Source organism: Mastigoproctus giganteus, chromosome 7, assembly GCF_048544385.1.
Source record: "Mastigoproctus giganteus isolate SK-2022 chromosome 7, ASM4854438v1, whole genome shotgun sequence".
Taxonomy (NCBI): domain Eukaryota; kingdom Metazoa; phylum Arthropoda; class Arachnida; order Uropygi; family Thelyphonidae; genus Mastigoproctus; species Mastigoproctus giganteus.
Window position 1 is genome coordinate 159,541,378 of NC_143581.1, and position 22,594 is coordinate 159,563,971.

Genomic DNA, 22,594 nt, shown 5'->3' on the forward strand with positions numbered 1-22,594 from the left:
TCATATTTGTTTTATTAGGATTGATGTGCAGTTTGTTATTCTTAGCCCAGTGGGTAAGGTTAGTTAGCAGTATCTTCCAGAGCAAGTCTTGAGTGTCCAGAGACAACAATGGTAAGGTCATCAGCAAATGAAATGACTTTGGTGCGTTCAAATGATCTGTTCAGCCAATCTTGTAAGATTGCGTTCCAGATCAGGGGTCTTAGGACAGATCCTTGGGGGCGGCCCCGAAATATTGGTCTGGTGGCGCCCCGATGCTTTGTTTTGACCATAACTGATCTTCCAGAAAAGTAGTTTCTGATCAGCCAGTAGAGTTGTGGGAAGCAGTTGGCTGACCTGAGACGTTCCAGTGCACTCTCCACCAAACTTTGTCGAATATCCCTCAAAATCAACACAAACAGCAAACTCATACTGTGACTTAGATGTTTCTAGATTATGAACCATGTCAAAGAGGGCATCTTCGGAGGAGCGACTGGGAGTGAAACCGCATTGTGCTGGGGAAATAAGATATTGTGACTGCAATAAGTTGACAATTCTCAGGGCGATGAGGCGTTCCAGGATTTTGCCTAGGTTGGATAAAAGTGCAATTGGCCAAAGGGATCTTGCCTCCATTGGTGGCTTGTTTGGTTTTGGTAAAAGTCGAAATTTTGTATAAATTTCCGAAGTACTGGAAGGCAGTACTTCGGAAATTTTGACTCCAGCAGGAATTTGTTAAACAGGAGTAGCAGTAGGTTGTGTTTTAATTTATAAAATCTTTGTATAAACAAATACTCGATCAAGACGGGGCCCGGACATTTGTTTGGATCAATTTTCAACATAGCTGTGTCAAGTTCTTGTGGGGTATACGGTTAGTGCTATTGGATGCTATAGACTTAGCATTGTCTCTTCTGATTGTTGTATGTTCTGGGATATCTGCTGATACGTCATCTGGGGGAAAGGGTTCATCCAGTATCTCGTTGACTGAGTCTTCCCAGTTGGTGGTTTCCCTCATAGCAGTAACCGATCGGTAGATTTCTGGGACAAAGCTTTGTTCCCTCGTGATTTTATACAAGAAGCTCCATGGGTTAGCATTACCTGTGTCTCTGACAAACCCAGTATAGGTATCCCTTTTCCGAGCAGCAATAGCCCTAGTATATTCGTTCTTCTTTGTCAGCAAGGCAGCGGAAAGATGTTTTTCCCCCAGAAACTGGGGTGTTTCGTCCAGAAAACAGACAAATCGACCATAGAATGCACGCAATTGACAGACATAAGACACACAGCACGGTAGAAGAATTTAATTATTCGGGTGGCCTAAATAGTTTTTTTTTATTTTTTTTTAGTTGGTCTTTTTCCTATCAGATCTGTATGCTGCTTTTGATAAAGAATTCTGAATCTTATATCGCTTAACAGTACTAATAGAATTAATCGGCGATCAGCATTTACTCACCGACAAAATTCCAATCGCCGGGCGTCATCTCCTGGTTGAGGATGTTCCACCCGCTGTATGTGAAATGGATACAAGCCGTAATGTTCGCCATACTCTCGTCTGTGGAACACTAATACGCGTAGAAATTCTTCGTGTGCTAATAGTAGGACTACGCTCTACTGAGTGAAGAATGGGTTTATTTAATCCATATTTTGTTCATTTGCACGTTCAGAATAAATACGAGCGCTGGGAACTGTACCAGTACCACACAGCTTGGTGTAAACACTAGTAAACGCTCCTGAATCCGGTATTCTGAGGTTAGGAAATCGTCGACGGTATTCTCTACAAGTAGCAGTAGCACTTCCACCACAAAAACCATAGACAAACATCATATGGGCTCACTTCCGGTGAGTATGGACTTGGCAAACTGGGTCCTAAGCTGGATATTATCATTCTTCTCTTTCTTGTTTTCTTGGCGATTCCCTTCTACTTCTCACTCTTGTTTCTCTCCCCCCCTCTCTCTCTCTCTCTCTCTCTCTCTCTCTCTCTCTCTCTCTCTCTCTCTCAAGGTAACGGAATTTTTTTTTTTTGGCTGGTGCAGCATAAGCCTCAAGCTTTCTTACAGCACAATATCTCATCACGATATCTCATCACAATATCTCATCAATATCTCATCACGATTAGAGTTACAGCACAATATCTCATCACGGAGATGAGCGCCAGGAGTTCACATATAGCACTTAGAGAAAGCAGAATAAAGTACAGCGTAAAAATACAAAAAGGCTACAAAATACAGATTACAAATGCAAAAAGAAATACAAATACAGCATAAAAACACAGAGCTGAACATAAATACAGAAAAACAGGATACAACTTGGCAATGATTCAGGGTTCAAGGGCTTTGATAAAGTTGTGTCTGTCCTGCTTGTTACTTATTAGCCTGTGCCTGTCGATATCGGTGTCCGCACAGTTCAGGGCGGCGAGCATCTGCTTGGGGAGAAACCTCTCAGTGAGTGCAAGCCTGTTGTTGTGGTGAGCCACGAGTGAAGGTGCCGATCTTTTTTTTTTTTTTTTTTTCTAATATACCACGGGAATCTCTCTCTCTCTGTCTCTCTCTCTTTTTCTTTTTCTTTTTTTTTTTTAATACGCCACGGGAACCCCTCTCCCCCCCCCCCTTTTTTCCCTCTGGAGTGGGTTCCCAGAGGAATCTGGCCCACCTTTTGGCAACATCAGGTGGATCAGAGTCCGAATTGAGACATCACGAGCACTACTGGGATTGGCCCACCTTTCCGTGGTGCGAACAAGTACCCAGAATCATCTGCCCAGGTGACCGATGCTTCTGGGTAGCCAAGTGGCCAGAACAGAACAACAGACCACACACACAGAAACCTCCGTCACACACACATATCTGGCCCATTTGTAGTGATACTGTTCTTCACAGAGATACGAGGTGGAGATGAACTGACGTTCAAGAAGCCGCCCGTTATAAAAACACATGTCCACATGGGATCCTCCAAAAGCAAGAATTCCGAATATTCGGAGATGATATCTAGCCTATGATGAGTTTGGCTGTGGAGACCAGCCTCTTTTCCACGATCAGGAACTTCACTCTCGGGATGTCGAGTGCTTGTGCCATCATGGCGGTTGTGGTAGCGGGAAGTAGACGAAACTTGTTATTGGCCCATTTCAATAACCAGTATTCAGCGGTATACACCCGCTTAAGGTTTGCAGGTGCGGCTGAGGCCCATATTTCTGCACCATAGAGAATGGTGGGGTAGATCATGGAGGTGATGAACTTTTTAACAGTGAGAGGATGTCGGACGTGTAGCAGCTGCTGCTTTGAGATCCACCGTAGATGAGAAATTTTGGTACTGATTTTGTCCATCTGGTTGACAAAGGACATCTTTTGATCAAACAGAACGCCAAGGACTGTGTGCGAGAGTACGTTTGGTATTGGTACCCATTCGAGTGACACGTTGGGAAGTGTTGGCACGGATTTAAGGGAGAATATAACCTGAGCAGACTTTAGGTTGATTTTTAAGTTGAAGCTTGCCAGGTAAAATTCAAGATCCTTAAGTTGGGAAATGATCCTGTTGCTGAGCTGAACGGGGTTGTAGCCAGGGTTAATTTGCGTCAGCAGTTTGAGGTCATCAGCATAGCATAAGAGACCGTTCATGGAAGCGATAATGGGCACGATGACAGTCGTGAACAGGGCACCAGATAGGAAACCCTCCTGCGTTATTCCAGCAGTATGTAACAGGATAGGGTGTGTTGTTCCTGATGGAGAATAAGTATTCTGTGACAGAGCAGAGATTCCAAAAAGCACAGCATATCACCTCAAATATGAAATTTCTCCATAAGTAGAAGGCCGGGATCGACACGGCATCAAAGGCTGCGCTTATGTCGAGATATATGGCTGCCAGTTCAGCTCTTTGGTCGAATGCGTTCTATGGTGGCTGCCAAGTTAGTGATTGATGATTTTCATGTGATGGCATAGTGGATTTCATTTGGTTTCGTCTGGAGGATTTGGTGAATAATTGTGGGTAGCAAAGCCTTTTCGAGAGTTTTTAACAGACAAGAGGCAACTGATATGGGTTTGACGTTTCTGGCTGACGTTTGTGGCAAATTGGTTTTTAGAGATGGCATACACTCTGTACTTATTCCATTGGGATGGGAAATAATGCTCAGTGAGGCATCCGTTGCAGATCGAGGGAAGAGGGTCTATTATGAACGTGATGAATGAATAATAATAATTACAATACAACACAACACATAATAATAATAATAACATAAAGGGGCACGATGGCCCAGTGGTTAAGACACTGGACTACCAGCCTGATGGACCCGGGTTCGAATTCCACATTGGTTGAAGCGAATGCGGCTCTATTACACTGGGAGACCGATACAATAATAACATTAAATGATATAAAAAAAAAAACCTCGCGAAGTTACCTTCCCCAAGGTCGGGGTGACGGCTGAGTCAGATAGTGGCGCCATCTGGTGTCGCTCTGGAAAACTAACAATAAATAAACAAACCACTGGACATAAGCGAAGCTAAACAAATCCACCTCTATAGATGATGTCGCAGATAAATGTCTCCTCTTTTTGCGATTTTCATTAATTAAGGAGGGAGCCCGAACATGTTCTTTGCCTCCGGGCGCGAAAAAGGGTAGCTACGCCACTGCCACTTACCTAATACCGTCTTCGGCCATCGGTCGCACAGATAACAGCCACTATTAGCCTAGGCATTAGACTACTAGATATCTGAAGACTTCCGTAAGGATTTGCATACATGCTGCCTGCATAGCTTTCCACTGCGTCGGAATAGATGAAGGTAGCATGTCCATACGCCTCACTTTCAATTTCAAAACATCCCACAGGTGTTCAATTGGATTGAGGTCAGGCGAATTTGGAGGTCAATAAGGTTGGATATCTTCACTGTATTCCTCGAACCACTCGTGCACTCTGCCTCCCCCTCGTTGACACGACGCATTATCGGCTTCGAAGTTCCTGCTTCTGTTTGGGGAAAAAATGCAACATGGCAGGGTGCACGTTGTCTCCCAAAGGCTGACAGTCGACCTCATCAGTGAAACGTTGGTCCATACGCACCAGGCAGTTCTAGTTCTTGATAGCAAAACATGCCTCATAATAAGCAACCACCACCTACCTGTATAGTGGCACCATGAACGATGGTTCCATGGACTCGTATTGCTTAAACCACACACAAAGGTAACCATCGGCACGTTGCATCATGTATCTGGACTCATCCGACTAGTATACTCGTTTCCAGTCCCCCAGCCTACAACCAGCATGTTGTTAAACTACAGCATTCGCCGTCGACGATCAGCGCTGAGAGGAGGGGTGGGGTGTTTCTTGGGTCGCCTGCTGTGGAATCTCATACGTATTGTCATTTTAGAATTTGTTCTTGCATTCCCCATATTATATGCGATGTCAGCTGTTGCAGAGTGACCTGACCTGCCGTTCGACCCGTACAAAGCGCTGCACCTTTCGGCTCACCACGAACATCCACCATGCGTAATCCTATACAGTTCTGTCGGCAAGAGGTGGTTGTTGTTTTTTTTTTTTTTTTTGTTGTTTTTTTTTGTTATTTGGTTTTTAGGAGCATTAGCAACTAAGGCCATATTGCTCCGGGATATGCGGTAGTCATTCCCTGACCTTTCCGCATCCTCCGTATTTGGTGGTGACGGGCTCAAACCTCGGTCTAATCAAGAAGCGTATGCTACGCACTACTGCTCCTTCCCACCTGGCTACGGAGGCGCCTAGTGGTTGTTTTACTCCTTTGACATCATTCTTGGTACACCTTAACCACAGTGGCCATAAGCAACCGACAAGATGTACCGTTACCGACATAGAACCACCCGACGCCGAACCACCACAATCATGCCCTTTGAAAACTCCATGATATCTTTACTACGCCCCATAACTGCCCGCTTTATCACTTTGACTTTCACGACCACATGCAGATTACCACTGCTCTAGAGTACGAAGTTATTTGCCTTTTTATACTGAGAGCTATGTGGCATAGTCCAATCTGGATGGAGTGGTTATTATTGCGTAGATATATTAATTTTTCATTACAACCTAGAGACCTTTACCACCACCTACCCACCTAGGTTAAAAGCATACAGTTGCTTCCGACTTACTAAATCACACAATTTGCGAAGGTTATCGGGCAACGTGCGCGGTCACTATCATACGTATGAGAAGGATTTCAGTAAGGTCTAATGCACATTTTTCCTTGCCTTGTTTACACAAAAAGAATAACATCAATTGCTGTGGTTTTCAGTACAAGGTGTCCACAAACCTCTTTGACAAAACTAAAACGTTACTGTGTGATTTTGGGTAAATGAAAATCAACAACCAGAAAATGTACGCGCTACAGTAGCTGGCAGCATAATCACAAAACTGTAATCATGGAGGAATTTACCAATCCCGAGAAGGCGCAGTGCGTGTTTTCGTTCAATGAGCTGCAGTCTACCACCGTTGTTATGCGCAGAATTCGAACATTGTTTAAAAAGAAGCCACAATTCAGCAATGGTCGGAAAATTCATAAAGAAAGCCTGTTTAGGCAATTATGCCAGCCGAGCTGGCAGCTGAAGATAATAGCCTTTTACCGATGAGTTGTCGCAAAGTGTACGGACTTGTCTTCTTTGGAAAAGCTAGTCACAGGCATCGGTTATCTACACATGTCACATAATTTCCTTATGCGCCAATTGTAACATGTTTTGAGCATGCGCACACCAAATTTTAACTTTCTGCATGCGTTTAGTGAAAAGTTGCTTTGAGCGAACACGTTTCTCATTGTTAGGTGTACTGAAAATGAAAATTTGAACAGTGTGAGAACATTACCTTTTGTTGTAGCTTGGAAAGGCAGCACAAACATAGGCTCACCCACAGGGAGCAAAGAAATAAATTTTCTGTTTATACTCCTGCACGACAACCAAGTCAGTAGAGTTTACAATAAATCGTCAATACAAATATTTATCGTATTTAATAGTCACGGGCTTGAACCCCGGTCACTCAAGGAACGCGTGCTATGCACTCTCGCTCCTGACCACTTGGCTACGTCAGGCCTAAATAAAAGAAGAGGGCGATAAACGTACGAATCAGCAGTCAAAGTCACATGTGAAGATCATAATGGTTACATTTTTTGATAACGAGGAACAGCGTCGCTCCGGGAGATGTCACTGTTCAAGACTGGACTCACCTACTGCAAGACTGCTATTATGTTGTTATTTTGGTTTTTATGAGCATTAGCAAATAAGGCCATATTGCTCCGGGAATATGCTGTGGTCATTCCCTGACCTTTCCGCATCCTCCGTATTTGGTGGTGACGGGCTCGAACCCGGGTCTAATCAAGAAGCGTGTGCTACGCACTGCTGCTCCTTCCCACCTGGCTACGGAGGCGCCTGCTGCAAGACTGCATGATATACATTGCCCTCAGACAAGCAGCTCCTCCTCCAGACCAACCTTCCAGCCCTTGATCCACTTCATTCCCTAACTGAAAACAAGAGAGCATTCAATGCCTTCTTTCAATTTTGTACCACTCTCTTTCAAGTGTAGAAGAAATCTTAGGCCGCTGCTGATGCTCTCCACACTAGACTACCTTCTGGACTTCGCCTGAACCCTGTTCTCTTTACTTTCACAGGCTAAACCTTAACTTCGCGCTAACCCCTCGGGGTAGGATCCATTGCTGATGCCACTGTGCTGGCGTGAGATTTCTCCACGTAGAACACTCCTTGTGCCTGCACTCTCCTCTTTGGGGGAAAAATTTATTATATTAGGGTTACCCGTAATTGATTTCATAAACCCGTATTTGTGTTTGTAAATTGCATGTGTTATCCGGTCGATTTGCCTGTTTTACTGGACGAAAAAAACCCGTTTCTGGAGAAAAAACCTTGCTATCTACGCCTGAGACCGACTAACTCAGCCACGGAGCCTCTTTCGGGGCAGAAGTGCTTTCCTCTGTCGACTTCCAGTGCTCACTCCTCTTTCTGTCTCTGTCACCAGTCGTATTCTTGTTGTCCTCATTCACTCACCTTTGGGTGTTCTCCCACTAGTGGCCTCCGATTTCCCACTTGCCCAAGAATCCCTCACTTGTAATCCCCGCTTTTTCCCGTTTTATCCTCTTCCCACTTCCAAGTTCTTTGCTTGTTTTTGTAGTAGGGTTTTATGAGCATCAGCGACGGCCATATTGCTCTGTGTAGATTGTCTGTAAATTGCATATGTTCTGACGTCGATTTTCTGTTTGCTGAACGAAAAACCTGTTTCCAGGAGAAAAAACCATGTTTCCCTCGCCTGAGACCGACTGAACTCAAACACTTTGTGAAAAATGCCGATAAAAATTCCTTCCCTCATCGACGCGACTTGAACTCAGGTCTTTTCCACCAGGTGTGGGCAGGACGGCGATCCTACCAACTGTGCTACCACGAGGGAGTTCTTTCCTTGAGTCTTCTCCCTTCTTCCTAGGCAGAAAGGGCTCATCCCAAAAGGCATCCCTCTACTGACATGGCCTAGCTCCTCGTGCCATGGGCAGATGCTGGAATCTCCCCTTCCAAGTGAGGGGCTTGCCAGTAATGAAGTGGCCAGCCAATCAATACTGTATTCACGATACCTACATTACTCACTTATGCGGCCTTGGCAGATTTTGCTTCTTCACAGTGACACTTTTACACAGTTTTGTGGTTGGTCACTGGTACGGTAGACATACACACACAATGTTCATGTAGCCTACATGCAAGAAGTTTTAAAACGATTCAAGCACGAAATCCGATCTGCCATAAAATATCCAAAAATTGGCGAAATGGTTGGTTCCTTAATCAGGACAATGCACCATAACACGTCATTTGCCATCAGGTAATTTTTGACTTAAAAAAACATAACATACTCATCCTGCCGTAAATTTGGCTGATTTGACACCACGTGACTTTCAATTATTTCCAAAATTAAAACAGGCCACAAAAACGATTTGAATCTATTCAAGAAAAAAAATCCAATGAAACAATTCTTTTCTGAATGATTTTACACACTGCCTAAAAGCATTCACAAAAAAAAAAGGAAAAGTTTTTTTCATCGGTGACAAGGTTAGCCTGGCGAAGGCAGATTACGGGAAATCTTTGGCAAAGGATGCAAAGAAAAATAGCAAAGAGTTCTTTATTTATGTAAACTCTAGAAGGAAAGGAGTGAAGCAGATTGGACCACTTAATATCGATGGGTTGACTATTGATGATCATGCTCAGGTAGCTGATAAACTAAATAAGTATTTTGCATCTACATTCACACATGAGGGGAGTTCCAGAAGATTATCAAACGCTAACAGGGAGCTAAGTGATTTTTAATAACTGAGAGCAGAGTGGAGGAGAAAGTTTTGAAGTTAAACATAAGGCACCTGGGGTTGACGGAATCTATCCAGTTATATTAAAGGAGGCAGCAAAGGAATTAAACAAACCGTTAACCATAATTATGAGAGCTTCCTTGGACTCAGGGGAGGTCCCGATGGACTGGAGGTGTGCAAATGTATCACCCATTCACAAAGGCAGTTCAAAAGGTGACACAAGTAACTACAGACCTGTTAGTTTAACTTGTATTCCGGGGAGAATAATGGAATCACTGGTTAAAGAAGCATTGCAAGATCATCTAGACAAGACTGCAGTAATAGTTAAGACACAGCGTGGGCTTGTTAAAGGGAGGTCGTGTCTGACCAATTTGATCGGATACTATGATGTGGTCACGAAGGAACTGAATGCCAAAAATAATTTTGATATCATATACAGTACTTGGATTTCAGGAAAGCTTTTGATACTGTTGCACATGGAAGACTGCTGTACAAAGTGGAGAGGTATGGCATTAAGTGTATGCTGTTACAATGGATAAAGGGATGGTTGAGTGGGAGACGACAGAGAGTGGTAATCAATGGACACTGCTCTTCGTGGACAAATGTTATTAGTGGAGTTCCCCAGTGTTCGGTGTTGGGACCATTGTTGTTTTAAGTATTTATCAATGATATTGATGAAGGTATATCAGGTTTAATGTCCAAGTTTGCAGATGATACAAATGTTGGCAAGGTTGTTAACGACAGTAAAGACAGTATGCTACTCGAACTGGATCTAGATAAATTGGGAAAATGGACTGAGAAGTGGCAACTGAAGTTTAACATTGAAAAACGCAAAGTACTGCATATGGGTAGCAATGTTTAGTCTCTAGAGCAAAGTTTCCGGCATCCCCCTTCCTCCATACTTCTCCTTCAACCCATGCACGGTACTAAGTACTATAGGTTTTTATACCTTTCGTGTTTGGGGTTTTCATAAAAAAAAAATAAATAAATAACCGAAGGAAACGTACTAACTGTGTGGTACTACACTCAGGGAAGTGAAAGTGAAAAAGACCTGGGGGTAATCGTGCAGTCAAATATGAAGTTCCAGGGCAGGTCATGGAGTCTTATCAATGATATATAGGAATTTTATATCCAAACATAGGATATAAAATTTCTATATGTCATTGACAAGGATCGGGGAGTTGATTATCTCCTTATACAAGGCAATAGTCAGGCCACACCTAGAGTACTGTGTACAGGACTGGAGGCCTCATTTTAGGATGGATGTAGAGTTGCTAGAACAAGTACAAAGAAGGGCAACAAGATTGATGAGGGGGAACAAAGGGGAGCTCTTACCAAGAAAGGCTTAAGTTCAGCAAATTGTAGCGCCTGGAGAGTGGCACCTGCGAGGTGATCTGATTGAGGTGTATAACGCCTTGAATGGGTTGAGCAAGCTGAATGCTGATGGGATTCTTCGTCTTGCTCAGACTAAGAACCTGAGGGTACACAGTTTCAAATTGCAGAAAGATAGTGTAGAATAGATGTGCGGAAATTTTCCTTTTGCCAGCGGGTAGTTGATTGGTGGAACAGGCTTCTATCTTTTGTTGTGGAAGCCAATAACCTAAATAAATTTAAGGCTGAGCTGGACAGGCATTTGGAACGAATGGAAGGGCGAAATGGGAGGATTCTTTTTTTTTTTTTTTTTTTTTTGTTTTTTGGCTGATGCTGCATAAGCTCGCTTTCTTGCCTCGTATGCCTCCACTAATGCTAATGCTAAGTGACGACGCAGCAAATTATACTGAATAATTTTAACAATGTAAGCATTTATCATTGAATAAGAATTTTTTTCGCAATATTCACCGAATGTTTTGATCAAACCTTGTATTTTATGCCTGTACTATTATACCGTTTGAACATTAGGTTCAAATTTAACAATTAAGATACACTACAAGGCTGGATTTTCCTTGGGAAAGTGGTGGGAATCCCCAAGACCCCGAGGGTTCCCGGACCAACGTAATAAATACCATATGAAGTGAAGTTTATTTTGCTTTCAATTGCATTCCCTTTATTGTAATTATTGCTTTTTTCATTCAATGCCTTTAAATCGATTTATTTATATCCCCTATTCTTCCCATCCCATCTATGAATGATTTTTTCATTAAAGGACTTCGAAAAACACTTTATGTGAGCCAGAGTCCCAGACTACCTAAATCGAGCATTGCACTATAAGTTCTAAAGTTTGAAACTTACCTCTTTGTTGATGATATAGAAGGAAATAGCAATGATATCAGTAAGCTTCTTAAAAAGATATCCATAATGTCTAAAATAATGTTTGCAGTCACTTTCTTTTGTTGTGCTTAAACTACTTCTTTAACTGTGATGAGCAAATATCAAACACATAAGTAAAATATGCTGTTCGTATATATAGAGACTTTATTAAAGCACGTGATCCACGGAAATCCCTTAAGGCAACGGAAGAAGGTGCGGACCGGTTTGGGTTTGTTATCCAACTAAGTGACTTAACCTCAGTGACTTCTTAGTGTGGCGTACGACGATATTAGCATAATATGTGAGAGGTCATTGTGCACCACTGGTGGCGAAAGAAAATTATGTTTTTGCCTGCCGTGACATAGGACAATGAAATGTTTATACGCGTACAACAATACCCACCACTACCTTTAGAATTTCTGTATAGTACAGTGGCAGATTAAAAGATAATTTGCTAACCGTTTTTCGCTCTCGCTGTCTCTCCGATTTTTCATATTTAGAAATGTCATTATTTTTAAATCCTTTTACTTTATTTTGAATCTCGTTTTGAATGCCCGTGTGGCTCGCCCATAAACTATGGCTTTTATAAAGTCCTAAATTGATATCAGAAATCTGTACAACTAAATAGTCATTACAAAAGAAGTCCTTACAATATTTTTTTTACTAATAAGTACGGTGACCATACGTCCTATAAAAGGACAGTCCTTTATTTTAGGAAGCTGTCCTTTAGATTTCTTTATTTTTCAAAAACCCACTTTTGTCCTTTATTTTTGTTTAGTCATTCAACTTTTATTGTACGAATGGAACCACTTAATACACGGTCTGATTGCACAAAATCCATTTCTAATACTTGCTTCTTATAACGCCATGGCAGTGTTTCGGGGAAGACCCGATGTAGCGAGTATGCTTCGCACGCAAAAGGCTGATGAAGTTGATATTGAAGTTGTATTAGTGAATTCGTAGTTCTACTTGTATTAGTGGCTGATCTTTACAATAGGGACCCCCCACTCCAGACAGCCCCAGTTTAGGGTGTTTATCTCCCCCTTCCCGCTGTTTTAAAATAGGAACACGAGTTCCCGATTTTGAACAGCAGCGGGGGGTAAACACTAACTAATGGGTTAGGCATGTCAATCACTGCCTTCTCGCTGCCATTTTGGAAGGAAACCCCGTTCTAAACTTTTACCAAAATTTATTCATACTTTTACATCTACACAATTAGAATTGAAAAATTTAAGGAAATATGTGATGTAAAACTGGATGGTTGACTCCTTTATCGGCTTTAGAATAGATTTTGAAACTTTTTAAGCCGCTAAAATTGTATTTTTTGGAGCAAGAAAGATGTCCCACAGTTCTCAAAATCTCGCAAAGATGGGGGAAAACCCTGGTGCCGCCAGACAACTAACATAGTTCTCAAAATCTTTTTTAACGATTCGTTAGCTGAATCATGGTTATTTTTCGTTCACAGTCAAGCTTCAACTTTTCATAAACATATTCTAAAAATTGAATTTCAAGATTTTGTCGATTTAAATGAACTGAAATTAAAGTTGAGTGAACGAAAACATCAAGAATTTTTACCACTGAATATTAAGAAAATCATTTCAGAATTAGAAGAAAAACAAAACAACGTTGATGTAAAATTATTTAAGGGATCAGTTCAATCATTTTACCAAACCCCCATTGACTATTTGAATCAATGGGATAGCGCCTACCTAGAAAAGGAAGTATTTAAATGGATCATTTTGTGAGAAATTCCATTGTGGATGAAGGTTGAGGAGAGCGTTTCTTTTATTTCAGATAAAAGAAGACTGAATATGGACGATGGCGGGTTATTTATTCGATGAAGTTTGTTGTGTTAAAAATTATGTTACTAAGGAAAAAACTCGAAGAGTGGCGACAAAACGAGGAAACGACCTGCCATCATAAATGGGTTGAAATATTTAGATATTTTATTGATAAACAAATATATTTTAAAAATCGTAGAATTTTTGCCTATGTCTCCCGGGGTCAAATGTTCCCACTGAGAAAACATTTTCAGTACTCTAATAAACAATATGTGGACCAGCGAAAAAACACAACTAAAAGTTGAAACTGTGGAAGCTTGCATTTATACTAAATGCAATTTTGATATGAGTTGTACGCAGTTTTATGCCTTTTTAAAAGATGAGCGTGATATTTAAAAAAAAGTACATTCCTGCAAAAAATATGAAAATTGAGTTGTCGTTTTTAAATAAATTTACATGTATTATTTGATGTTAGATATTTTTATCAGTAAAAAGTAAAGTGCAGCCATTATCAACCCACCGCAGGATGGAAGCCTCCTCAACAATTCATGGTGAGGGAAATGGACCATAATCTGCCACGCTGGTCCAGTGCGGGTTGGCAAATCGACCGTATTCAGCAGTCAGGGGCTTGAACCCCCGTCTGCTCAAACAGCATGTGCTACTGCATTCCCGCTCCTGACCACTCGGCTACGGAGGCCTAAATTTTTATTAGAATATGTGTTTTTTTAAATATTTTTGTAAACTTTTTCTTAGTTTTGCTCTTGAACTTTCCTTTGCAAAACAAAGTAATAAAAATAAACAATTTTTTTTATCCTTATGAACCTATTTCAGATTTGTCCTTCATTTTCTCTGGTTTGTCCTTTATTTTCTCCAAGAAAATGTGGTTACCGAATTAATAAGTAACATAACGTATAAAGTATTTTAGGGGAGGAGCCTCATGCTACGTGGTAGAATGGCTAACCTTCATTCTAGGTGGTAGAATGAAGGTCAGTGCAATTGCATCAGTTTAATTCGTAGCCATACCTAAATAGTTAAATTGGCATCATTTTTATACGTCATATTGTGAATACCTTCATAACGAGTTTCCATGGCACTGCATTATCTCGAATAAGTAACGCTTCGCCAGTGGAGAAGACTAATGTTACTTATTCTCGTCGGATACTATCAATCAGACGGCACCGGTTCGAAGCTTATTGGCCTCTCATCGGTGGGTGGGCAGGTACCCTAGTGGTTCAATAGTGACAACCCAGTTATGGAGTATGACTCCACAATATACTAGAGATGCCCGATGGTGTGCAGTAGTATAAACTATTAAGTATTTTAAGGAAAGAGCCTAATTCTGGTATTTTAAGGCAAGAGCCCTAAAATACTTGAAGATAACATAGCATTACGGTGTATTATCTCCAATATTAAGACATTTATTTACCTGAACACTTCACTGCGCTGGGGCCTTGTGATTACGGCACCTTGCCGCAAGTGCTCCCCATTAAATCCTGTTGGGGACGATCCTACTACACCTTAAGTGTAGGCAAATCCGATGATTCTTAGAGATCGCATTGCAAGAGCCAGTGTGGCTGGCGTGAATGAGAATGCCGAGGTCAGAGGCAAAGGGATACGAACGCCGATATACCTGTAGTCTTTACAGATGAAAGAGTGGCACTACTGTGAGTAGGGATACCTGTATTTATTTTATTATTATTTATTTTTTTATATAAGTTATTTATTATTTTTTATATTTATTTTTTTATAAATAAAAAATATTTATTTTATTTATTTTATTCATTTTATTATTATTATTTTTTATTTATTTTATTTTTTTTCTCCAACTTCGAACTCGTTTGAGTTGGTTCTTTTTTTTTTTTTTTTGCAGGCATCAGAAAGAAAACTGATGCGGGACTTACCTAAGGGGTTTGGGACGGTTTTTTTTTTAATTTTTTTTAAAGGCTTCCAGGTATGGGCAGCCTGGTAGTGGATTGTTGGCACCCACCGGTATTGCACTACCTCCGGTGGGTGTGGGGTGTTAGTGCAAACAGCACAGACAATGAAGGAGACCCTTGAAAAGGCTTCACGTGAGTAGGGATAGGCACCAGGTAACAGATACTTAGGTGGTGCCTGCTCTCTGGTGGCAGAGAGGCCTGTTTTTTTTTTCTTATAACATATTACACACACTTTAACACACACTTCATACTACAGGCCCATTAGTAGAATACTTGGACACAGAATATACTGGTGGAGATGGACGTTAGTCTGGGTGCCACCATAGACAAGTACATATATAATGAAAATGTGAGTAGGGAGTGAGCCAAAACGGCTGCCTTACAGTACGGACAGTACAGTATCGTTCTGCAATAATTTGTTTGAATTATGTGTTTTAAATGTAATAGGGTTAAAAATTATTGGTTCTAATTGAAGATCAACCAACAGTGGACTCATAGGGTGAGACTTTTCTAACTTTCCAGGGAAATATAATCAGATTTTTGGTTATATACATGAGACAGGTCACCATGCCGCTCACAACGAGGTAATGGAGAGTGCTCCGATATAACGCGGCTGCCACGTTCAAATCTGATTCTTGACTTGGGAGGATTCAGGATCCACCAATTAGTGCTCTCTGGGCTGCAAGAGTGCCCCATCATTTTGTGTTACTTCTATCTTTGTGGAACTAAATGTACCATGTGCTCGGGGAACTAAATGTACCATGTGCTCAGTGTTCCCTCCCCCTCTCCATAGACATTCCATGGAAGAGACAAATATCTCTGATTATTGTTCCTGGAGTAAAACTGATTTCACCAGCGTGATTAGCGCCTCCAAAAACTACAAGAGGAAGTAACCTAGTTTTTTTAGAAGCACTTTCATACCTAGGTGTCCCCCCCCACAACAGCTGACAGAGGGGATAGCCCAAAACTCCCATAACCAACTGTGTGCCTTCAAATTAAGCCACGGACTTGTGGTGGGCATTATTTGCCGTCATTTTAAGTGCCCTATCTTACTATCCTACCATACATCCGATAATCCGAACTGTACCGGTTATCCGGATTTCTTGAAATGGAAGGAAGAACGGGAAAACACAATGATTCCCAGGACCAGAGTGACGACCCTGTTATTGTGGAACCCCAGGACGAAGAGGAGGACCCCCCCCCCCAGTTCTGGATCCCAAGTCATCAAGCGGAAAAATCGCAATCAGCTGATCCCCAGACTGGGACGGGAAACACGTACCCAGACAGAGACTAAAGAACAGCCTGAAATAGCCGCATCACAAAAAGACCCAAAAGAAGACAACGGCAGGACTCACCCATCGACCCTGCCATACCAGAGGGTACCATATACGAAAAGACGCTCTTTCTGAAAACCGCAGTTGAGAACATTTTCAAGTAAAACTCAAATAGTGTCAGCAGCACTCAGATCTGAAATTGTCACAATCTTCCACAAGATGGAGACAATCCTACATGATGAACAACTTGACAAAGAGAGAGCTACCACACGGCTACAGGCCTATATGGCCTGTAGCCGTGTGGTCAAATGCCACAGCGCGCCCCGACATATTCTGATGCGCTGAGGAAACAACCTACGACAACAATGGATATCACAAACACCACCAACACTAAATCCGCACCCAGGAAGACGCTGCTCCCTACACCACATCTTGTGGTTCTTAAACCAACCACTACTAACAGTCTTAAAACTAGCGAAGAGGTCAAGAAGAAAGTCATCGACTCTCTGGCGCATGAATTCAAAACAGCCAAGATTAGAGCCATCAGGAAAACGCATAACACTGGGGTAATAATCGAGACGGAAACAAAAGACGTGCCAACTTGATTATAAATAATGCAAAGATACCGACGCTCGGACTCTCTGCTGAGCTGCCTAGAGAAAAAAGCCCCTCAACTGTTATATTCGGCATAGACCCAGACCTGACCCCCACTTAAATATACACAAGAAATATACACTTTCTTGTTTATATTTCCATCTGCGAGGAAATATACACAAGAAACCTCCAACAACACCTACAAGACAGATACCATGCAAGCCTACTGGTGCCTAAACACCAAACCAAGAGCGGGAATAGCAGCTCAATAAACTGGGTGGTCGGACTGACCCCTGAGGCATGGAGGGTGATAACAAAACAAGAGAGAATATATATAAACTGGAGCTCCCACCGCTTCAGGGAACACATCGCGGTCCCAAAGTGCTTCCGGTGTTGCCGATTCGGCCACACCACCCACACGTGCATCCAGCAGGAGCCTACCTGTGGGCACTGTGCTGAGAAGGGGCACAACTACGCAAACTGCCCAAATAAAGAAAGAGACCCAGCCTGTGCAAACTGCAAGTAGCAAAAACTACCCCCACACACACTCAGTCAAAGATAACAAATGCCCAGTACATATTAAAGCAAGAAGCGCCCAACAATTAAGAATTCATTATGGGGACTCTGCCTAAAAGTTATAACACCACTTGCATTAAATTCCTCCAACTCAATGCACAGCGAGCGATTGCCGTAGCGGGACAGATAAGGAACACGTTCCGATAACCTATACTCCATAATTAGGTCATATCTCTCCGAGAGACGCATCATCGTGGAAGCACCTTATGGTAGAGTGAATCGTGGTGTCCGCAAGGGCTTCCCCCAGGGTTCTGTTCTGGGGCCACTCCTGTGGAACATGGTTCTGGACGGGTTCTTGGCTTTGGACTTCAGCGATGTGCGCTCCCAGGCTTTTGCCGATGATTTGTTCCTCACCAGTGCTGCGGATAGCAGGGCCCAGCTAGAAGAAAAGGCCAACCAGGCAATGCTGATATTACAAAACTGGACCAGCCGCCTGCCTGACCCACTGCCTGACGATATCAACAACAAAGACGTCCTCCATCCTGCTAAAAAGCAAACTTGATATACGTAGGCTGCCACAAATAAAGGTGGGACCTGCCATAATAAAACTAGTGACCCAGTTAAAATATTTAGGGGTTATACTGGATGGTATTTTTTGCTTTAAAAACCATCTAACTTATATCAGAGCCAAAATTAAAAGATACTCTGGATTGGTGGCTAGGATTGCCAGGCGGGACTGGGGGTTAAACCAAGTCATCCTGTCACTGTTTCATAAAACAATCTTTCTACTGATCATCACTTACGCCTCAGCAATATGGTTTCCCAAAACAGCGACTGTAGTAAACCGACGCATCCTTGATTCAACGCAAAGAACCATCCTACTGACAGTTACACGTGCTTGTAGAACAACCAGTACCCACGCACTGCAGGTCTTGCCGGGGCTCTCCCCCTTGACTTAGAGATCACGCGCAGGGGAATGAACTACCACATAGAGAAAGGTATACCCTGTACATACCATGGCTATACTGTGGACGTTAATGCACCGTGCAAAAAAAGAGCTTGAGTGCTGGGAGCACATTATGTACGATGGCACACATTATGAGGCCCTCATATAAGGGAAATATCACCAGGAAATTCATTCCGAACATCGACAGGATGTACCCCAGTCCCCCAACTTGGTTCAACCCGGCTTATACACCACTTATTTACTGACTGGACACGGGGCCTTTAAAGCCAAGCTGACAGCTGGGAACTGAGGAGCATCCAAGCTGCGCCTGTGGGGAGCTTGAGTGCTGGGAGCACATTATGTACGATGGCACACATTATGAGGCCCTCAGGCGCAGACTGATCACCGCGATACATTACCCAAGAACCTGGAATCACATTTACTGGACTCACTAGAGGAACACAGGGCCCTAAAGGGACATGCACAAAAACTTTTTGCTAGGCGTAAAACACTGATAGCCATCAACAGAAGAAACAGATTAAAAAAAAAGAAAAAAGAGAGATACAGAACACTTGTGGAGAGGACTCATCAGGGAGAACCTCCCTCAGGAACCCGCTCACTACTAATAATCTAATACCTAGCGAACGCAAGAATAACCCAATGGAGATGCGGATCTTCCCATGATGAAGAGAACCACAGCCATTGATAACGGATTTGACCAGTTTTCATAGCTGAGGAGGACAAATCTGGATACTAAAGACTACCGATGACAAAGAAGACCGAAGAAGATATAGAAAAAACAAGTTGCCACCTTGACGGAGCCATATTGGCTCAAGGCTCTGCACTCTCTTCTGCGGTGCAACCCTTTTTCTCCCACACCCGGCAGGGGGGGGGTGACAGCTCGCTGTCTCTCCTCTCTCCTCTGCCACACCATTCCTTCCCTCTGGTGGGGCATGGGCATGCCTCACTGAATAATTGGGGGTCACCTATCGTATCGACCCTCTTCTTCCTATTTCACCCTCCAGTTTTCACTCTCCCCTCCCAGCACTTTCTCTTGCACAGCGCATAGCCCTACACATCCAAATTTAAAATACACAAAAATTTTCGTCCGACCTTTTAGGCACTTCAGAAACAGGCCTTCAGCGTCAAACCCCATTTTAGCGCTTTAATGTAACTGAACTAAAATCAACCGCGCTCGTACCAATTTTATTTTAGGTCCTAGCCACTAAAATCCCAGGAAAGTAAGTGGCAGGATCTGCCAGAGTACCATTGACTCACTGGTAACACCCAGTGAGTAACCGGATAACCTCCATGTGGCGAGGTATGGGCAACGTCGGGTCCCATTAGGGGCCTGGCCGCCAATAAGCCGGATAAACAATGGGCACAACATATAACACTACACATGACCCACACACTTCTAAATCTCTGGCTTTGACAGGGTACTGTCACCGATACATAGAACATTCGCGGAGATGGGAGAAATCCCAGGAGCCGCTAGATCCTAAATATACCTCATACTTTAGTAGCTATGCATGGCTGAGTTAGTCGGTCTCAGGCGTAGATAGCAAGGTTTTTTCCCTCAATAACTGAGGTTTTTTCGTCCAGCAAAACAGGCAAATCGACCAGAGAACTCACGCAATTTACAGACATAATACATATACGGGCATATGTAAGAAATTATGGGAGGCCCTAATATAATAATTTGAATTTGAAAAAAAGTAGCTATGCGTTGGAGTGTCAACATGTGCCGTCATCGACGCCATTTTGCTTTGTATAGATGTCATTTTGCAGTGCAGTGTGTGCTTTAATTGCAACAATTTTGTGCCTGTGGATCAACTAATTGGAAGATTATAGTTACTACTGGATATTGTTGTGATTGCTGACTGAATGAGTAATATTTCTTTGTTTCATTCACGCTGTGAGTATGGATAGGACTTATAGTAAAGTACAGAGATGGGGGAAAGAAGATGAAATTGGTTCCTTTCCCCCGTTACCGTCAAGACTTCCTAGAATACATGCAGAAGGAAGTAAAAAAACAGGTAATAGCAAAAATCTCAAGGGAAAAGTTGTGAATTACCCCTGGGCTGAGTTCTGATATTAATGTAGGAGCTGGAACTAGTAAATCTGTGGTTAATGTTGAAACTGGTTCAATGGTAGTTGTCGATAGACAGGCTGAACTTATGGATCAGGGGGTGCAAATTGAAGAAATTAAAGAAGATTTAGAGGATCCTCAGATAGTTGCTGAACAAAAAAACTTACAGATTTATCTGATATACCATCTGATGGTTTGAGTGTTGACAGTTTTTTTGGCGACTTCAGTCGGAAAAGCACAGGTACAAATGTTCGCGAAAGCGATATAGTGTGTATAATATATTCATAAGCAACGATAGTTGTTACGGGGATGTTAACACAATATATGAATTAATAACGAAACTTAAGAAATTAGTTGTTGATTACACTACTAACGAAGCAAATAAAGTTACCTAGGCGGCTTCTAATTTCTTTTTGCACTCGTGGGTAGATATGGAGATTGTTACGACTGCTCTCTTAACAGATAACGAGCGTTTGAAGGCTAAAAATGAAGAATTGCAATTACGTGTAAATTTGTTTGATGATTTAACACATGGACAACCCATGATGACAAATTTGGTGGAACAGCATATTGTTTCTTATGCAGATAAGGTTAAAGCACATAGTGATCAGGAAGTGAGAAGTGCAGCCATTATCAACCCACTGCGGGATGGAAGCCTCCTCAACAATTCATGCTGAGGGAAACGGATCATAATCTGCCACGCTGGTCCAGTGCGGGTTGGCAGATCGACCGTATTCAGCAATCAGGGGCTTGAACCCCGGTCTACTCAAAGAGCGTGTGCTACTGCACTCCCGCTCCTGACCACTCGGGCAGGGATTAAACATAAGAGGAGTACTGTTAATGAAACTATACAGAAAAGGATGGACTTTAAGAACAGACATAAAAATACTCTCATTCTGAGAGCAGAAAGCGGGGCCCAATATTCTAATAGTAATTAGCATTAGCATTAGCATTAGTAGAGGCATTTGATGCAAGGCCGACCGGGCTAGCCGAGTAGGTAAAGTACCTGCCCGGCAACCCAAAGGTCGCGGGTTCGATTCCCGCCTCGGGCTTGGGAGGTGCAATATGGCCACAGAAGCCGATGCGCCAACAACTACCAAATCAAAAAAAAAAAAAAATTGATGCAAGAAAGCAAGCTTATGCAGCATCAGCCAAAAAAAAAAAAAAAAACCCACTTCCACTTCACCCCTCTGTTCGTTCAAAATACCTGTCCAGCAGAGGCGGATTTAACGGCGGGCATACCGGGCGCGCGCCTTCTGCCCCGACTTCTGAAGGGCCCACGCAAAACTCCAACTTTATACGCAAAACCCCAACAAATTAGTTGAACATATTAGTTCAATTATAACAATATGTTCAACTATTAGTTCAAAACTTTGTGATTATTATTATGCTATTATTAATTATATTATACATATATTACATTCAAATTTTATTGGAAATAAAGCATTAATAGTTCAACTATTAGTTCAAAACTTTGTGATTATTATTATGCTATTATTAATTATATTATACATATATTATATTCAAATTTTATTGGAAATAAAGCATTAATAGTATTTATTTATTTTAAAAAATGATTAACATGTATTTTTATTTTCCCTGTCTCTCTTTTTTTAAGGGGCCCAATATTTTCTTCTGCGCCCGGGGCCTCAACCGACCTTAATGCGCTCCTGCTGTCCAGCTGAGCCTTAAACTTATTTAGGCTATCAACCTCCACTACAAGGGATGGAAGTCTGTTCCACCAACCAACCACCCGCTGGCTAAAGGCAAATTTCCGCACGTCTATCCTACATCTGTCTTTCCTCAATTTGAATTTATGCCCTCTCAAGTGATTATTCTGAGCTAGAGGAAGAATCCCATCAGCATTGAGCATGCTTAAACCATTCAAGGCTTTATACACCTCTATCAGATCACCACGCTGGTGCCTAGTCTCCAGACACTGTAATTTGC

The 22,594-nt window shown here is 42.2% G+C and overlaps 1 protein-coding gene across 1 annotated transcript in view; it reads left to right on the forward strand.

The window, feature by feature from the left end:
• Window positions 1-21,075: 21,075 nt before the first annotated feature.
• The window catches only part of LOC150083286 (uncharacterized), a 159,738-nt gene continuing 158,219 nt past the window's right edge, over window positions 21,076-22,594 (forward strand). Inside the window, exon 1 of the mRNA XM_090378463.1 lies at window positions 21,076-21,258. Coding sequence (XP_090234589.1) covers window positions 21,076-21,258 — 183 coding nt within the window. The remainder of the gene's footprint in view (window positions 21,259-22,594) is intronic.